General features: G+C 40.3%; 1 protein-coding gene across 7 annotated transcripts in view; it reads left to right on the top strand.

Annotated features, from left to right (window-relative positions):
• Nucleotides 1-20,094, top strand: part of arfgef3 (ARFGEF family member 3) — a 105,197-nt gene that overhangs the window by 50,891 nt on the left and 34,212 nt on the right. For 6 of the 7 annotated variants that reach the window (XR_007947132.1, XM_051959744.1, XM_051959742.1 and 3 more), the window contains exons 19-31: nucleotides 3,336-3,551; nucleotides 7,726-7,836; nucleotides 8,795-8,945; nucleotides 10,460-10,774; nucleotides 13,596-13,729; nucleotides 14,251-14,396; nucleotides 16,245-16,424; nucleotides 16,531-16,672; nucleotides 16,790-16,912; nucleotides 17,231-17,334; nucleotides 18,697-18,841; nucleotides 18,964-19,092; nucleotides 19,574-19,750. Coding sequence is in view for 6 of the 7 variants with exons in the window: in XM_051959744.1 (XP_051815704.1) it covers nucleotides 3,336-3,551; nucleotides 7,726-7,836; nucleotides 8,795-8,945; nucleotides 10,460-10,774; nucleotides 13,596-13,729; nucleotides 14,251-14,396; nucleotides 16,245-16,424; nucleotides 16,531-16,672; nucleotides 16,790-16,912; nucleotides 17,231-17,334; nucleotides 18,697-18,841; nucleotides 18,964-19,092; nucleotides 19,574-19,750 (2,073 nt within the window). In the remaining variant the exon portion in view is untranslated. The remainder of the gene's footprint in view (nucleotides 1-3,335; nucleotides 3,552-7,725; nucleotides 7,837-8,794; nucleotides 8,946-10,459; nucleotides 10,775-13,595; nucleotides 13,730-14,250; nucleotides 14,397-16,244; nucleotides 16,425-16,530; nucleotides 16,673-16,789; nucleotides 16,913-17,230; nucleotides 17,335-18,696; nucleotides 18,842-18,963; nucleotides 19,093-19,573; nucleotides 19,751-20,094) is intronic. The other variant, XM_051959745.1, reaches the window with a different exon arrangement.

The raw sequence follows: 20,094 nt of genomic DNA, 5'->3' as shown, positions 1-20,094 counted from the left end.
ATAGATACTGAATGGATGGCTAGATAATATTTATTCACTGACTACATCGCTGTAATAGAATGAGCTTTATTTTAGTGGCTTCACCTGAATTCATACTGAGCTTCAACTCATCTAATTTCCTCCCCTTCAGCTATGACAGGATTTATATTGCAAAAGTAATGAGCATTTAATTCTCCTCAGTCAGCAGCTGCATTTTTTTATTGCAGGTCAGAACCTCTTAATTCAGACACTTCTCGTTTTTGCAGTGAGCTGAGGAGCTTTTCCTCCGAGCCTCTGAATCAGCTCGTCTCACTCCTTCTAAATGGAGTTCACATACCGAGAAACTGCTGCCGAGCTGCCGCTGTGTTAATCAGTTCAAAACGCTGCTCTGGCAGCTTGCTGATAGGTGAGGGATCCCACAAGAGTGCCGCATGGACAAATGTTCCAGCTCTTTTTTTTTTTTTTGTGGTGCCATGAAAAGTAAAAGGACACAGATGAGCAAGGCCGTAACAGATGAATATTCAGGGAGTTTTATATCCGACTGCACCGTTATGTAACCGGGAAAGTGGTGCAATCGCCTGCTACTCGGTTACCCTCAAGTGGTAAATGTAGTGAAGTGTTTCCAGAAAGCTTGCAACAGCAGGCTGGAAAAACACACAAAGAGGTCTGCATCAAAACACAGCCTGTTATCACGAAATAAAATGATAAACCTGACCTTTTTTTTTCTCAGTTTGGTGTGATAAGACGATTGAAGTTGTGTTTTTGGTCCCATTTGATCTGTTTATTCGTCACTGGCTGCACCTAAAACAAATTCAAATTAATTAGATTGTGCCTGGCTGTTCATCCAAACATGTCATCCCTTTGAAACATGAATAAAAATGTCTGTCTATAGCTGCGACAACATATTTTACAATAATCATTCTTGGATTAGCTGCACTGAGAAAGGCAAGTTAATTCTAAAAAAGTCAAAGAGCAGAAGGGTAGAAAGAGGCCAAACACAGGGAGGGGACATGGAGAAAATGAGTCAGGGACCACCTGCTGTCCTTCAGCATCCCCCTGGAGTGCTAAGGATCAGCCAGAATCGCCATGGTAACTGCTGCTGACTCACCTATGATGACATTAATGTTCTTTTTGAGTGTGTATACAGCACTTGCCTGCCTGTTTGAATGGTCTGAATCACCAGCTCTCCAGCTTCTTTCTGTGTAAACTGTCGAGATGCTGGAGTGCAAAAATGAATGAATACTTTGTGTTGTTATTAGGGATGTTGTAGTTTCCAGACTACAGCTTTAAAGGTCCCATACTGTGCCTATTTTCAGCACATTAACCAAAGTCTCATGTCCCCCAAGTGTTTCGTTTTCACTCAGAACACCACAAAGATAGTTAATTTCTCCATGACTGTATCACTCCAGGTTTTAGTCCTGTTCTAAACAGACTGTTTCAGTGTTTGTAGTTTTACAAGCAGCCAAGTTGCTGCTGTCCCCGCCCCCTTCAGGAAGAAGACTAGTAGCTACCACAGTCTTGAATGAGTGTGTGAGACCAGAACTTTCTGTTGCTTCTAACTTTTTCTGTGCAACTGTTTGACATGGAAATATCTCCTAGTTCACAGCACAGTCATTGTTCTTAACTTACTTGCTGAGTGAGTTGACGTTGCAATTATAAAATCAGTATTTAGCTTTTGTTGGCAACTTGTAAACGGCTCTGGTTGCTGGTTAACATGATGTGCTAATGGGCTGTTTTTCAGTCAGTATTTCACATTCATTCTGTTGTCTGACAGCAGAGACAGAGGAATATATAAATGAGAACAGCTTTAAATGGAATTTGACATTATTTAAAATACATCGTAATTGAGCACAGAGAGCAGGAGGGAAGCTAACAGATGGAAACAGCAGTTGAGTTTGAGAACAACAGGAGACATGGAAAGACTATCAAAGCTAATGGTAGCATTAGCCATGTTAGCCCTACAGTGTATTAGCACTGAGGATTTCCCTGTTATTGCTGGGACATTGCCATCAAAAAATAAAACTGATCCACTGCATGTTTAGTTCCTCGTATGCTGGGAGTGCATGAAGACTTTGTGTTCACTGAACATTTGATGAGATTTGCTTGTAAGTGAGACATTTTAAAGTTTAGCAGAAGCAACTGTAGAATGTAAGTAAACCTGGTGGACGGTGAGGCGACTGCTCATTCTGATTGGTTCACCTGGAAGCAGTGAGGGGGTGGAACTTTTCAGATTTTCAGCTGCCCGATTATTAGCTTCTCGGTTTCTGCATGGAAAATAAATACAAATCTGACCTGCTTGCAAATCTGGGTGGATATCTGAGAAGGTTGAGCTTGAGGTTCTCACAGCTTTTTAAGACATACAAAACACAACGGCATTGGTTGGGTCCTCGCATCCTTGCTAGTCAGTAAATCCAAGCATGTCCACCAGCTGGCGCAGCGACTGAGAGTGTATTTCCACCTATGAATGTGATGAGGGCCAGACTCTGATCACAGATGTAAAATTTCAGGCAGATTGGAGCATCTGCAGGCTAGTTATGCACCACTTCTTGTCCATCCACCAGGTAACGCTATCTCTGTGACTGTATATTGGTCCATGAAATTCATCAAAGCCGGACTCTCATCACAGATGTAAAGTTTCAGGCAGATTAGAGCATGTACAGGCTAGTTAGACAGCACTTCCTGTTTCATAGCAAAACATCTGAAATGGCTGCATTCCATTGGTCGCCGTTTCCACGCCCTCAGACTTTTGCAGAGCATTTTGATTCCATTTGATCGCCCATGCCTGGTGTACATCCAGGCCAAATTTGAGCTCTCTTGGGGTTACTCTCTTTAAGTTTATAGCTTTTGAAAATGTCCAAAAATGACACAAAATCGCCAAAATACGAATCATAATTCAAAATGGCTGACTTCCTGTTGGGTTTTGGACATTTGTGCAAGAGGCTTTTTTTGTGTGTCCTGATGAGTAACATATGTGTACCGAATTTCGTAGTTATAGGTGAAACGTGGTTTGCACGTGTGGCATTTCCCTAAAATATCAAATTTTTCAGCGGTATTGTCGTATGTGCAAATTTTCATGTGTTTTTGAGTACTTTTAGGGTGTCAAAAATGCGCTTCTTTCGTCTATAGAAAAAAGTCTAATGATAATTTGTTGCGTTCCAATAGGGTTCTCACACCATTGCGTGGTGCTTGGACCCTAGTCAATATTCACCATATGGAACCTTTAAAGGTGTTATGTATGAGTTTGAAAAGATCCGGTCCCTTCTTGTGTTTTCATCTCTGAAGGCTGGCTAGGTCACTGTTGTACCAACCCAACATTTAAAAATGAATTCCTCTGTTTTTCTCTGTGTGTGTTCCAGGAGCTGTGTTCTCCCGCTTCATCCTCACCGGAGCGTGGAAGAACCTGATCGACGTTCTGTCCACGCCGCTCACGGGTCGCATGGCGGGCAGCTCCAAGGGCCTGGCCTTCATCCTGGGAGCTGAGGGGGTCAAAGAGCAGAGCCAGAGGGAGAGAGACACTATCTGTCTGAGCTTAGACGGTCTCCGCAAAGCTGCTGCACTCAGCTGTGCTCTGGGTGGGTGAAGCATGTTGCATGTGTCCGTGTTAACAAGAAAAATGAGGCTCATCAGTCAACGCTGTGGAGAACCTTTTGTTCTATTCTCCTTGAACATAAAAGAGTCAAAGGATCAGGATCAGATCCTGAACATCAGACCTGCAGCTGGAACACACTGAGTTTAAATTAGAAGGACGAACAGTGGGTGCACGATTTGGTTTCTGCAGCTAAATTACACTATCATGGAAAAATTCACATTTTTTTATCAGTCACATTCCCAAAAGAACATTAAATAGTGGTTTTAATGTCTAACGCCATTTCTCTTCTAAAAATGTGAATCTTTAAATGAGCATACCATGATAAGACTCAAGTTTGGTGATTTTTCTTTGTTATTGTAGAACTGCAATGCAAATAGAAAACAATAACTTTGAATTAAATGAATCGGCTCAAACAGGGCGCTTCTATTTTTGCTCTGCCAAGGAACATGATGGAGTTATTTGACGATCGGCATACGTTTGTCTGTCTGTTAGCAACATTACTCAAAACAGATTAACGGATTTGGATGAATTTTTTTTAGGGAAGGTCAGAAATGACACAAGGACCAAGTGATTAGATTTTGGCAGTGATGCAGCTTATAGTCTGGATCCATGGATTTGTTAACGATTTCTGTATCATTGCAAGATAGCGGCACAGCGTCACTGTAACCATGACAACAAGTGAACACTACATCAGCTGCCTGCTGCAAATCACATGATTGTGATCCCACTACAAATCCACCACTGAGGACTTATCAGGACTCATCCATCAGAAATGATACAAGGAACAACTGATTAATTTGTAGGGTGTTTCTGAGGGTCATCTATTCCCGCCGCCCACGCCATGCGATTTGTTATCCATACATAATGTACACACGCCTGTGCTCAGCGCAAGATCATTTTTGTTAAAGATTTCATCCATCATCAGTGATACGACTGAGCAGCCTTGGCCTGAGTACTGCACTCTCTGAGTGTTTTTCTTGTTTTGTTAGTTTAAAAAAAAGACCATATGCCTTTCAGATGGGTTCCAGAGGGTTACAGGTCCTTCCATACAGTGGTTTCCATTTGTTTGGGTCGATTGCGCTCAGAATCTGCAGAGATTGTGGTTGATGGACGTCTACCTCACTATTAGTTTAGTTGCACCTGTTCGGTTGCGGCAGCTGACAAACCTTTTTCTAAAGAAGTATCCCCTTTAAAATCACTCCAAAGTGTGCAGGACACTCCTCATTAGGGAGGGAATGTGCACAGTCATGAAAGCCCCGTCACTTAAGATGCTGATGGAGAAATTGCCCATCATGCTGTCACTGATAATGAAGCTAGAAGTATTAAAACAGAACTTAAATTTATGTTTCCTACAGCTTCCACACAGGGTTGGTGGAGGAATGAGGGCAGCAGGGAGGCCTTGCTGTCAGATGGTTTTATCGTTCACTTCAACTCGACACTAACTCAGTTGGAATGTTGAACTCTCCACATGGATGCACATATGTAGTCGACCTGTCAGGAGATCGATGTTATTAGTTTACAGGCCTCATGTGTTTCTCAGCACAGATTCACTCAACTTAAGTCAGAGCAGGGCGCTAATTAGCCAGAATAATTGAGAGCTCCTGCGGGGATTTACGCAGCCTTTAATTGACAGTGAATAAAATGTTTTAGAGGAAGTCGCAGCAAAGTGCAGTCACACACACGAAGTGCAGATGAGACTTGACACATGAAATCTGTTGCAGTTGGATCCATCTGGCCTGTTAGGATTCCGAAGCTCATCCTTGAAAAGAAATAACTAATGCCTGCATGGTTCACAGAAACCACATATTTGTAGTTGACTTCCAGTGTATATTTTCTTTTTCCCTACATTTTTTTCAAGTTTAAAAAGATCCCCTTTATCACAGTGCAAGCTCAGAGGTCTTTTCCACACACACACACACACACACACACAATCTTGTACTTCTATCTTAGTGAGGACATCCATAAGCGTAATGCATTTCCTAGAGCCTTACCCTAACCTTAACTATCACAACTGATTGCCTAACCCTAATCCTTACCCTAACCCTAACCAAACCTCAATTCATACCTGTTCTCTAAAAACAAGTCTTCACACTCAAACATGGCTGTTTCAAAGTGAGGACCGGCCAAAATGTCCTCACTTTGTAAAAATGTCCTCACTTTGATAGTTAAATGCAGAAAATGGTACTCACCATGTAGCAAGTACAAGTACACACACACACACACATTTGTCTGTCTTGCTATCATTGTGGGGACATACCATTGACTCATATTCATATCTAACCCTTACCCTAACCCTAACCTTAACCAAACCCTAACCCTAACCAAAACAATGGCTAACCCTAAAGAAACGTTTTTGCACTTTTACTTTTTTCAGTAACAACAACATGGCCAAGAAAACACTGTTTAAACTTGTGGGGACCCAAATGAGGTCCCCACAAGTGACATTGTTTTCGGTTTTCCTACAGTTGTGGGGACATTCGGTCCCCACAATATAGCAAAAACATGGGCACACACACACACACACACACACACACACATATATATATATATATATATATATATATATATATATATATATGTGTGTGTGTGTCACCATACGCCATATATATACATATATATGTATATATATGGGGGGCAGTCTGTGGGCAGTCTAAGGCACACCTGTGCACTAATCATGGTGTCTAATCAGCATCTTGATATGGCACACCTGTGAGGTGGGATGGATTATCTCAGCAAAGGAGAAGTGCTCACTATCACAGATTTAGACAGATTTGTGAAGAATATTTGAGAGAAATAGTGATGTTGTGTATGTGGAAAAAGTTTTAGATCTTTGAGTTCATTTCATTAAAAATTGGGAGCAAAAACAAAATTGTTGTGTTTATATTTTTGTTGAGTGAATGTTCATTGGGACAGAATTCATTCAAAGTGAGAATTAAACTCTCTTTTCTCTAGTTTCACTTTTGACGGGGGCAAAATTTGAGGAATTTGCTTAACCCTCTGAACTCCAAACCCAGTGGTGGTGAAAGGGACGTTAACTTTTAAAAAAAATATATATATATATCAATATTACACTATTTGCATCAGGAAAATTAACTAAATTTAAGCCAAAACTTGTGATGTTTCTTCAAAATGACTTTATTCTATTGAAAAATTGAAAAAAATATTGTTTGGTTTAATAAGGGACTGTAAAAAACAAAAATTCTGCACTCTTCACACAACTGTGATGCTGTTCATAATTCACCTGCAATAAACAGCTGCTACCACCGTGCTTAACATCATGATGCTGCCAAACAAAAAATGTTGCACTCCTCACGCAGCTGTGATGCTATTCATATTTGACCTGCGATAAACAGTCACTTGACAAAAATTCAGGAACTTTTTTTCCCTGAACTGCTGGCAGTGTTTACACAGAGCACAGAGGAGTTAAGTGTGGAAACAAATTTAAAGTCTAAGTTGTAAAATATCTATCGAATGTGGAGCTTTTTTTCTAGAATTAGTAACATCTGTGGGCACTTAAAAAAATTACACATCATGATTATATTTTTTGTCAAATAAATAATCACTACATTTAACTTTTTTAAATTAAATACTTACACTGGTGACAACTGCTCAGTTACTGCTGGACTCTACAGCTCCACTGGAGATTAATTGGGAGGTTCAGGTTCATACTCTGTTTACTTCCAAGTTTTTTTTTGTTTTTTTTTTGTAGATGGTAACCCTGAGAGAGGAAGTTTTACCATCAAACCTCTTTTTGAAGTCTGACTTTATCAATTATTAATAGTTACATGGAAAAACTGAGATGAAAACACACAAAAGAGCAGAAAACCCGAGAAGTCTGTTAAATGTTTTATTTTGAGTTGAAATTTGGATGGATATCAAGAGTAAATGTGACATTGTGTTTCACAGAGTACATTGATGATTTTTTATTTTCATGAATGAAACTCTGCTTTTTTGTTGTTGTTATTAGTTCTATTTTTGTATTTCATGATCTTTGTTTCACTGCTTGTGTTGTTTTTTTATTCATCTTGTATGATATCTTGTCTTCTTCCATTTAAGCTTTTTTTTGGCATCGATTTGCCTCATTTTTACCGTCCTATGTTTGATTACCGTAACTAATTGAATATTGTGACACATCTTTACACTGTGTTGTCTGTCAGGTGTGGCTGCCAACTGTGCATCGGCTTTAGCCCAGATGGCTGCAGCCTCCTGTGTTCAAGAAGAGAAGGAAGAGAAGGAGGTTGGAGAGACTGGAGACGCCATTACACAAGGTACTGTGTTTTTAGTTCTACAAAACCAGCCAGAAGCTCATAAACGCGGGCACATTTACATACAATACACACTTAAAACCACCAACACAGATGGGATCCTGTAGAGAAAAGATGATGAAGGTAGCATCTTTAGGACGTGGGCCTTTAGTGACACCTAGTGACATCTCGGGGAACTACAAGCAAATCAGTAAATTCCTCCTTGACATCAACTTGTTTGAAAAATTTTACAAATGTACCCGCCTAAGACCTGGCCTCCACCTAAGTGGACATCTTTTTCTTTTTTTTCTTCCAAGAACAGTGTATTGTTCATATAAACAACAACAACACTACTAGTAATAACACCAACAACAGTACTACTAACAGCATTACTACTAATAATACCAGTACTAATACTACTACTATTAATAACAACAACAACAACAACACTATTAATAATAACACCAACAATACCACTACTACTAATAATAGCAACAACAACAGTACTACTAATAATAAAAACAACATTACTACTAATAAAACCAGTAATAATACTACTACTATTAATAACAACAACAACAACACTAATAATAATAACACCAACAATACCACTACTACTAATAATAAAAAGAACAACACTCAGAGTGTACAATCAAGCCTGCTCTCAGTAGTCCAGCTCACCCACTAACTGCAATAAAAAATGTATATAAAAACTGTGCAATTTCACTGAAACTTTTTCTGTCAACATTTATGTTTCTTCTAGAAGGAGAAAATGATTATGTCTGTGCATTTTGTGCTGCTCTTTTTCTTTCTCTTGCACTATTCCTTGTATTCGCTGCTGTAACACCGAAAATGTCCCCGATGCGGAATCAATACAAGTTTAATCTATCTATTTACTAATAATAATAACAGCAAATCTACTACTAACAATAACAATAGTACTATCCTAATATTTTTGCTATATTTTCCTTTTCGTGTCCAGTGAAGCAGCGTGTTGAGCAGCGTCTGGAGCAGATCGGTCGTCCTCAGGGAGTTCGTCTCCACACGGCTCATGTGTTGTGTATGGACGCCATCCTGAACGTGGGACTGGAGATGGGCAGCCACAACCACGACTGCTGGCCGCATGTCTTCAGGTACACTCACACATACTGCAATACATAGCAATATATTGTGTACTGTGCCTGTTAAAAAATAGTCACCTTCACTGGAAGTTGCTTTTAAACACTGAGTCTTGTATGGTCAGTATAATTTGACACTGGTACATCCACCATGCTTTACATCATGACGCTGCTTCACTTCATGATGCTGCCACCTCCATGCTTCACTTCATGATGCTGCCACCTCCATGCTTCACTTCATGATGCTGCCACCTCCATGGTTTACATTATGATGCTGCCACCTCCATGCTTCACATCATGATGCTGCCACCACCATGCTTCACATCATGATGCTGCCACCACCATGCTTCACTTCATGATGCTGCCACCACCATGCTTCACTTCATGATGCTGCCACCACCATGCTTCACTTCATGATTCTGCCACCTCCATGCTTCACTTCATGATGCTGCCACCTCCATGGTTTACATTATGATGCTGCCACCTCCATGCTTCACTTCATGATGCTGCCACCTCCATGGTTTACATTATGATGCTGCCACCTCCATGCTTCACATCATGATGCTGCCACCACCATGCTTCACTTCATGATGCTGCCACCACCATGCTTCACTTCATGATGCTGCCACCACCATGCTTCACATCATGATGCTGCCACCACCATGCTTCACATCATGATGCTGTCACCTCCATGCTTCACTTCATGATTCTGCCACCTCCATGCTTCACTTCATGATGCTGCCACCTCCATGGTTTACATTATGATGCTGCCACCTCCATGCTTCACATCATGATGCTGCCACCTCCATGCTTCACTTCATGATGCTGCCACCACCATGCTTCACTTCATGATTCTGCCACTTCCATGCTTCACTTCATGATGCTGCCACCTCCATGCTTCACTTCATGATGCTGCCACTTCCATGCTTCACTTCATGATGCTGTCACCTCCATGCTTCACTTCATGATGCTGTCACCTCCATGCTTCACTTCATGATGCTGCCACCTCCATGGTTTACATTATGATGCTGCCACCTCCATGCTTCAGAGTGGAGATGGTGTGTGATGATGTGCAGCATTTGGTGATACCAAAACTTAGCATCGAGCCTATCCTATATCTAAAAAACTAACTTTTATCACATCAGATCTTAGAATGTTCTTCTAATTGACTTAAGAATCTCCCACGTCTTCTGGTGAACTCTAGTCGAGACTTAATACCAGCTTTTGTCAACAGTGAATTTCTATTTGCAACTGTATTGCAAAGCTTTGGCTGGTGAGGAACATGCAACAGCTGTCCCCCATCTCAGCTGGTAAAGCTAATAACTCCCTTAAATAGTAATAATTACTAAAAACTTCCAAGGGAAGTGAATACTTTTTATGGACGCTAAATAAGATTTGGGCATTAATGAAAGTTATGATGTAGAAATGGACATTTTCAAGCCCTGAAATGGTAGCATCAAAAACATGACTGACTTATATTAAAGCCAAAATGTGTTGAGAAATGCTGTAAAACGACAAATCTCTCTCAGGGTGACAGAGTACATCAGCTCTCTGGAGCACACCCACTTCAGCGACGGCTCCTCGCAGACGTCCTCCCTGACCACCATCACCCAGCAGAGCCAGCACGCGGCCGGCATCGACCTGGGCCTGGAGCTGAGCTGTGAGCCCAGTCCAGAGGCCTCAGAGCTGAGCCTGAGCCAGCCGGTCATCCAGCCGCTGTCCATCCAGGAGCTGCTGAGGGAGAGCAGCCGAGGAGGCCGAGGCCTGGACCTGAAGAGTGGCAGCCTGATGACCGGAACCAACGCGGCCAAGGCTGTTTGTACGCTGTCGACACAAGCTGACAGGTAGGGCAGAGATATGTCCCTGTAATCATACTTTATCTGTCATGGTTCTCAAATATATATATACCACCGTTCAAAGGTTTAGGGTCACTTAGAAATGTCAATATATTAGAAAGAAAGGTATTTTTTCAATGAAGATAACATTAAATGAATCATAAGTCCAGCCTAGACATTGTTAATGTGGTAAATGACTATTCTAGCTGGAAACAGCTGGTTTTTAATGGAATATCTCCATAGGGGTACAGAGGAACATTTCCAGCAACCATCACTCCTGTGTTCTAATGCTACATTGTGTTAGCTAATGGTGTTGAAAGGCTCATTGACAATTTGTGGAAAATTCGTAAGGGGCAGTTAAAAAGCATAAATAGGACTATAAAAGTTGTATAGATAACCATTATTTTTCCTTGTTAAAACACGGCGCACACGTTACCCATAATGCAACAACTGCTGACTGTTGTGTTGTCTGTGTGTGCGATGCTAACAGGAGCTAATGTAGCCGTTAGCTTCGAACAAGAAATAGATGGCTGCCTCAGACCTCTGGTGAGGATTTTTTTTTCTTTTTTTTGGAATTCTGTTTTTTTAAGATGACACAACTTTAACTTTTTAATATATGTGCAATTTATGAAGAACTGTCAGGTGGAAAAGTGAAAACACATTTCTATCACCTGCAGTTCACCTTCAGTAGCCCTAAATACCAACATAATGACAACATAAATACATGTTGTGTTCCATGTTATATGTCAAATAAAGATAATTTACAGTGTAAAGAGTATCAGTTTCTTAGGACTTCATTGCCAGTCGTGTCACTGTGGAGCTTCATAGTGTGGCCAAGATTCAGTAACCAAACTGAAGAGATCATTCAAAGGACTGCAAATGAAATGAAAACACTCCATCACAAAGTAATTCTCTGTTTTAGGAATTTTTGATGAAACTTTAATGGTGTCAGAGACCAGTGTTCAGTTATTGAGATCAAATTGGACTGAATGTGGCCCCTGAACTATAATGCGTTTGACACCCCTGCGATAGAGTAAGAATCATAGTCGGATTAGTGATTAATTCAGCCGCAACAGCCCAATAAAATGTCTCTCTCTTCTTTGTTATCGCCTTGTTTAATTAGCAGCCAGCATGGCAGCGACTTTTACTGAATTTATCTGCCAAAAACTGCATTTCCCTGATATTTGGAGCTCTGCAGGAGGTTATTGTGACTTTTTACAGCCATGAAGTGGCAGCAGCAACGCAGAACTACCAAACTATTAGAATTTGAAAAAGGGGACAGGCTGTATTGTTGTCACTTTCTTGAAGAGGGGCTTCAAAGAACTAAATTTAATATAAATTTCCGCTCATTTTAGCCTCTTTACTCATGTACAGATGCAGATGTATATGTAGATGTATGTGTTGCATTAGCGCTGCATTAGTTAAATCTCCATCAACACATAAACAGAAGGCGCTGCAGTAAATATGGAGTCAGTGCGTGTGTTTATTCCAAGGATCATCTCTTATATAACCAGTTATCTAGGCAGCTTTTAGGGGCAAATGCAAAAAAAAAAAAGATGTTCCCTCTGATCTTTTGGAACAGATGGACTGAACACATTTACAAGCTGAAAGCAGAGCCAAAAACATTGTAAACACTCCTGCACACGGCCGTCCCAGAAAGAGATGGCTTAAAGGGCCACACTGCTGCATTTCAGCCTTGAAACTTTGTTCTGCTCTGAACATTCAGGTGTTTACAGGGGTGGAAACCGCTTTGAAAGCTGGTCACAAGATCAGAATCGGCCATTTTAATCAGTGCAGATTTGACGTTGTCGGTAAATTCTTGAGGATTTGAGTCTCAAATACCAATTCTCAGTTGGATCTGTGTTTGCATATTGATAGAACATTGTATGAAATGTGAGCTAACAATGGTTGGATAAGCCCAGAGTTTATAAAAGCAGTTATCTGCAATCCTTGGAATCTACTTTGTGCTCATGTGCAACAGTTAGTTTTATGCCATAGGATCAGAGTTTTGAGGGCAGGTGTTCTGCCCCACCAAGACCTCAATCCACCCTTTTTACGTCCCGATTCTTTAATCTTCTTCTGCTCTTAGGGAAGTCGTATGATCCCTCAAAATACTTAACATTTTCCATTATCTTTTTTGTTTGTTTGTTTGTTTGTTTGTTTTTGCAACTGGTGCAGTTTAGTGCACAGAAACATGTCATGGTCTCTGCCTGGGCTATTTTCTGCCTTGCTTAGCTGTGTTTGCAGCTGAGAAGTGTTTTGATGCTTTTCTTAACTTTGCAACTTACTCTGTGTTAGTTTACTTTGCTTTAAGGGTCCTTAACCCCCTCGTTAATCCCTCGCTAGCAGGTTTAGAAGATGTTACCTTAAAAATAAAAAAAGATTTCCTAACTTGCACCATCTGTTAGAGCCAGAAATGTAAAAACCCCAACAACTGTCAAATTTTCAACTTTTAAAGGGTCCTGATTGAATCATGTGATGTTTAAAATCACAATATTTGATTAAAATCACTTTATTCTACATCTCATTTAAACATTTGCCCTATAACTATCCTGTACATATATAGTATAGTAGATAGGAATAATGGCATTTTAACTGTGTTATGCTACACAGAAGACATGTTTTGAGTTCTCTCTGCCTCTAGTTGTGGTTGTTGTGTTTCCATAACAGTGCAGGACTTTATATTGTGGTGAAAAATGAGCCCACGGTGAGTAAAACTGCAACAGGAGCAACAAACAGAGGGTTAAATAGAATCTTACACTGCAGCATTTCATTACCTTTGTCCTGCAGATGTTCACATGGATGTAATGCTTCATTCTCTGTGTTTCAGGTTGTTTGAGGAAGCAGCTACTAAGCTAAACCTGGTTGGTCTGGTTGGTTTCCTGCAGCAGCTGAGAAAAGCTTCTCAGTCGCAGCTGTTCGACTCCGTTACCGAGACTGGAGACTATTCTCTGGCAATGCCGGGTACAGATACACAACCATCATGGTTCTGTCACTGTTTCGTCTATCATTTTACCCTGTTGCCTTCTTTTTGTCCCCAAAATTTAGCTGCACTCCATAATGTGATTGCATAAACAGACCAACATGAGAAATACAAAGTCCTGTCACACACTGCCTTTGCTTCATTGAGTACAAGTGACACATATTGGATATTAGAGGGGGGGAAAACTGAAACAAAAGCAAAAATCAGTGATGATTCTGTTCAAGAGAAGGTTGAAGGTTAAGGAAGGCTTCTTGTTCTTCTGGTACTTTAGATACAGTTAGCCAATGTGTTCGTATAAACAATAATTGCAGCTTATATTTCCCCTGAAATAACAATTTTTGTATTATGTACAATTTAACATGTTGTAAAGGATTTCCTCTGTTTCTTAGATATCTATTCACCTGAGGTCCGACTCAAATCCCTTAACAATTCCAAAACATTAAAGAAATGATTGCTGGTTTAAACAAAGACATGAATGAACAGACATTTTCTGTGTCTGTAGGAGAAGCCAAGTCTACGTTGGACCGACGCAGCGCCCTCCATCTCTTCCGTCTCGGTGAGGCAATGCTGAGAATCGTCAGGAACAAGAGCCGCCCTCTGCTGCACATGATGAGGGCCTGGAGCGTGGTGGCGCCACATCTGGTGGAGGTACGGAGCTCCAAACCTTTAACATGAACCTAAAGTATTAATGCAAAATGTGTAAAACATGCCATTAATCTGAGGTTTAGAAAGCAATTCAATTCCGTTTTTTTCAGTCTCATGTTATTCTACCTTTAAAGCCTCTGAATTTCAAAGTACGCTGGCTGGTTTGAAAGGTTTGTCATCTTGAAAAAGCTGCGAAATTGGTTCATTTATCAGAATCACGAACTGTCAAAACAGAAAGAATCATTGGAATTTCAATTTACCAACACTTCTCGAACATTTCCTGTTTTAAAGTCCTGTAAAAGTCACCAAATCTAAGCTTGTAATTGTGATACTTCATCCCAATTCTACATGTTTCATTTAAAAATTAGTCAAATAGTAATCATTTCTGCTGACCAGATTGTCTAAAAACATTATTTTTTAATGATTTATAGACATTGTAGTTTTGCTATGCTGCACAGAAGACGTGAAGAGCAAAAAAATAAATGAATAAGATGCTCATAAATGTCTGTGTAGGTTCTCATTCTTCCAGGTCATGGTTATCCAAAGTAGTTTAAATCATTCCACTGGACTTTAAGAAAGTTCCTTGAAGACGTTTCACCTCTCATCCAAGAGGCTTCTTCAGTTCTGGTGGTAGTTGTTGTTGCCACAGCTTTTAAACAGAGGTCCAGTGGATTGATTTAAACTTCTTTGGATGCTCATAAATGCTTGTCTTTCACAGCTTTAGAACATATCATTCCAAACTGGTGTGAAAACTTCAGTGTAGCTCTCAGTCAAAGCAGAATAAAAGGCAGCACATCTGAGACACAGTAATGAATCATGTCAGCTACTCTACAGTTTACCAAGTTTCTGTCATACAAAATAGTGTTTTTACAAGTACAACTGTGTACTTTTACACAAACCAGTTTGTTAACCTGCTGCTTTTATGGAGGATTTGTTCATTTTAAATTATGCAACATCAGTTTGTCTTTTTTCCTTATATTTGATTGATTTCATCCTCTTTTTTCTCCTTTTTGTCTTGATTTTAAGATTTAATTTTGAAATCAAAGCATTTTTTTCAGTGAAGATAACATTAAATGAATGATAAATCCAGTGTAGACATTGTTAATGTGCTAAATGACTATTCTAGCTGGAAACAGCTGATTTTTAATGGAATATCTCCATAGAGGTACAGAGTAACATTTCCAGCAACCATCACTCCTGTGTTCTAATGCTACATTGTGTTAGCTAATGCTGTTGAAAGGCTAATTGATGATTAGAACACCCTTGTTCAGTTATGTTAGCACATGGATAAAAGTTTTATTTAAAAATAAAAGTTTTCATGTAAAACATGAAATTGCCTGGGTGACCCCAAACCTTTGAACGGTAGTGTAAGGTTTGATGCAAACAGGAAACTGCATATGAGATGTACGGAGAAGTTAAACTTCTTCCTTCTCGTTTTCAGACATTATTTTAGGTTCTTTTGTTTGTTTGTTTTGTTGTGTTTTTCATTTTGCATGTGTGTGTTTTTGTATTTATGATACTGTCACATATCATCAGTAAATAAAGATCTGGTTGCACTTCAGTATTACTCGGCAGCTTCAGTGTTCCTTCAAAATAAAACTAGCAGGGTTGCCTTACTGCATGATCCAAGTCCTGGCAACACTTGAACAATCACTACACCTATCTAGGACTAAAAGTTCTCTGCTTTTATGTCTCAAACAAGTCACCATATCCTTTTAAATTAACTGTAATGTTCATGAAATGTGAAAGATAAGTTTGTGTGCAGCAGTGCACATTGAGTTTTCTCATTTTATGTTAAAATAAATACTGTTTAAATGCATAGCAAACAAAAAAAGTTTGTTTTTCTCTCAGGCTGCGTGTCACAAAGAGCGGCACGTGTCCCAGAAGGCTGTTTCCTTCATCCATGACGTTCTGACGGAGGTGCTGACCAGCTGGGCCGAGCTTCCACACTTCCACTTCAACGAGGCGCTCTTCAGGCCTTTTGAGCACATTATGCAGCTGGAGCTCTGCGATGAAGACGTGCAGGATCAGGTGAAGTCTTGTCGCTTAAAACACAGCAAATCTCTCAACTTAAATGTGCCAGTGAAGCACGTCTGCACACAGTTCTGAAGGCGTTGCTCTGCTTGAATCCCTGCAGGTGATAACATCAATCGGAGAGCTGGTGGAGATGTGTTCTCCTCAGATCCTGTCTGGATGGAGGCCTCTGTTCAGCGCTCTGAGGACCGTCCACGGCAGCAAGACCGACACCAAAGACTACCTGTTGGGAGAATACTCCATGGGTATGTCTGAGAAGCTCTGGTCCAAAAAAAAGCTTAAATTCATCATCTAACAGCTCCAAACACTGTTAGCTTGTTTAATGCAGAAAATAACTAAGATAGCAACCTGTTTTCCTCCAGGGAAGTCCCAGGCGCCGGTGTTCGATGTCTTTGAGGCTTTCATCAACACCGACAACATCCAGGTTTTTGCCAACGCTGCCACTGACTACATCATGTGCCTCATGAAGTTCGTCAAAGGCTTAGGTTCGATAGCCATTTTCCAGATATTACTTCCTGGAATCATGCCTGTAGAGTTTGTATTTGCGTCACATTCTTAATACTAACAGGCAGGGATTTATGTGTGTGCAAATGTGTTCAGTTACTTCTCGCAAGCTTAGTAGAGTTTCTGGAAATTTCTAATCTTTTTTGAGTTTAGATGCTATAGTTGAAATTGATCAATCTGCAGCAAAATATTGCAGCAAAGAAGCAACTTTCTGTAATGTTCTGTCCTAATAAGTTATCATCTTTTAGCTTCCATCATTCTTTGATGGTTTTTTACCGTTATTGTGTGTTTGTGTGCAGGAGAGGTGGACTATAAAGAAATTGGAGACTGTGTCCATGTTTCAGGTTACAGCTCCACCGACCTCTGCCTGCCGGCTCTCGACTACCTTCGCAAATGTTCGCAGGTGAGAACTCTGTTTGCGCTACAACATCGACACAAGGGCGGCGCTTCAGCTGGATGTTTCCGCTCATTGACTTGCTGGAAAACAAGTAGTCGCATAAGCCCGTCTGATCTACAGTTTAAAGAACTGCCAAAATTACTATTGCAATTACTATCAGATCCAGAAACTGTAAAAACTGAAAGAAATGTTGAATTTTCAACTTCCTGACAGTCCTTGAACTACCCAATTGTGAAATGCCACAATTAAAGCTTAATGCCTTGATGTATTATCAAAATCTACTTTATTCTAAACGTCTCATTTAAAAGGACTCCACAAATAATTCTGTTTGCTCAAATTAGATTCCACAGGAAACCAAAATAAATGCTGAAATCCTGGCCACAATCCTGAAGCCACTGAAACACACTGGATGCAAGCATGGAAACAAATTTCAAATGTCAGCAGTAAAATATCCACTGTTTGTAGAATTCACTTTTATTCCACCAGTTTTGCTATCACATGGAAAAATGTTGTCCGTGTTGATTTTAGGCTTGTTCATCAACTGAAATAATCAAACAAATCCATGTTTTCCTTTTCATGATATACGCTATTATATCTGTTTGATGCTGCACAGAAGCTATTATTGAGTTTTCTTTGTTTCTAGTCATGGTTGTTGTATTTTAAATGCATTATAATGGGAATATTAGACTGAAGCGTCACATTAAAATATTGTATCACACATGAAACAAGAAAAGCACTCAGAGAGCGCATTAACTCGACCAAGGCTGTTCATTCCCGCACATGGCATTGTCAGAAATGCAGCATTTGTTATTTAGTTATTTATGATGATATAGATGTACCAATCAAAAAAATGACCTTAAAGACGGACGAACTCGTCACTTAGTTCTGCCGATTTTCATCGTAAGTCGGAACTCATATGTGGCGTACAACCAAAGAATGTAAACAAAGCCGTGTTCCTCGTATAGCACCGCGTGACGATGTATTCGTCCACTCTGCTCGCAAACTAATTCCCGTGCGAAATTTGTTTTAACGTCACAAACGCCGTACGTCAGATTGATGGTCCAAGACTTTCTTTAAAAATTTGTGGGAGATGGTCGGCGTAACCATAAAACGCCGTAGGTTGAGGACGTCATAAACCGAGGACCCGCTGTAATAATATCTGTTGGAAAGAATGCAATTAAATCAGTTTTACAGTAGTTTAGCCTGAATAATAACTCCTGCAAGTTTCACTTGTCTACAGTTTTTTAGTCATTGTTTACTACTATAAACAGTGTTTGTTGACATTTTTTCAGTAGCCACAGACAGCAGAGGAATGTTTGCACGATTTGTAAATTATTTTTTAAAGACTACATTGCATTTAATTGACAGCTGCTTGCAAAGATCTACAAGATGCCGTCCAAACCGGTGTTTTTAGGAGCGCGGCTCGCCAGCCTGCCAATGAGATCACAGGAACGATCAATCAGCAGCGAGGACGGGATGGACTGTGTCCTCCAGGAGTTCGACGATGACACAGGTTAACACGAGTTACTTCTCTGATTTATCTTTGTCTCTAGTGTTGTTTGCTTTGCTGTCTTTCTTCTGTAAGTCTCCACTTTCTCCTCCTTCAGTGAAGCTTTGGTCCATTCTGTCCTACAGGTTTGATCCAGGTGTGGATTTTATTGCTGGAGCAGCTCACAGCAGCGGTGTCAAACTGCCCTCGACAACATCAGCCTCCAACCCTGGAGCTGCTCTTCACTCTGCTCAGAGAGGTCACCACTGTACCAGGTAATAATAGTCAACATGTCTGTGGATCTGGGTGGGTCTGACAGGTCCAAAACAAAAACGCAAGCTAAACAAATCAGATTTCAAGAAGGAGAGGAGTCCGTAGGTCTGAAGTCCTTTACAGTAAAAATAATGTCAGATTTGACAAATAATAGCAAACAAAACAAATATTGAACATCCTGTACGAGACAAAGTAGTGAAACTAAGTTAATGTTTTTAATATACAATGACAATCAGCCATTGTATCAGAGTGTTTCCAGTGAAAAGGATTACAATTGCTGTAAATATTAGAATTAAGACCCTATAGCGTTATTCATGGTATGATTTTACCTGAGGAATTTACATATTAGTTATTAAAACCATACCAATATTATTTAAAATGCTACTGTACCTGACTATATTACACATTATTTTACATGCTAGGGCTAAGAAATATGTAGATTAACCTACTACAGCTAAGTCTGACTCCATGTCCTTCCTCCAGGTCCGGGTTTTGCCATCTTCTCTGTCATCCAGCTACTGCTTCCTGTGATGTCGCTGTGGCTGCAGCGTAGCCATGGTGACCACTCCTACTGGGATGTGGCGGCGGCGAACTTCAAACACGCCATCGGCCTGTCGTGTGAGCTGGTGGTGGAGCACGTCAACAGCTTCATACACTCCGGTGAGAGGAAGAAAGTTCAAAACAGTACAAGTCAGAATTTAAGGCTCAGATTCTCCACTTTGGCCCTGATTATTCCCTGAAGTTTCCCTCTGTGACTTGATGATCTGCGGCTTTGAGTTTCTTCTTGCATCTGGAAAATTCTGTCTTAAAACACTAAAAAGTCCTCTGCTTCACCTGGATGTTTCCACTGATACGTCCTCATTTTAATAGTTGAAGGTTCCCTCATTGTCCAAAATTCTCCAAGCTTCAGTTGAAGCCTTCTGTTCCTTATAGCAGCTTATTGGGCCCATTTTATGTAAAAGAAAAGCATTTCACAGCCAGGGGAGGAGGTGATATATTCAGAA

This window comes from Acanthochromis polyacanthus, chromosome 15 (genome assembly GCF_021347895.1).
Source record: "Acanthochromis polyacanthus isolate Apoly-LR-REF ecotype Palm Island chromosome 15, KAUST_Apoly_ChrSc, whole genome shotgun sequence".
Taxonomy (NCBI): Eukaryota; Metazoa; Chordata; class Actinopteri; family Pomacentridae; genus Acanthochromis; species Acanthochromis polyacanthus.
Note: the sequence above shows the minus strand (reverse complement) of the source record. Positions and strands in the feature narration are given on the sequence as shown.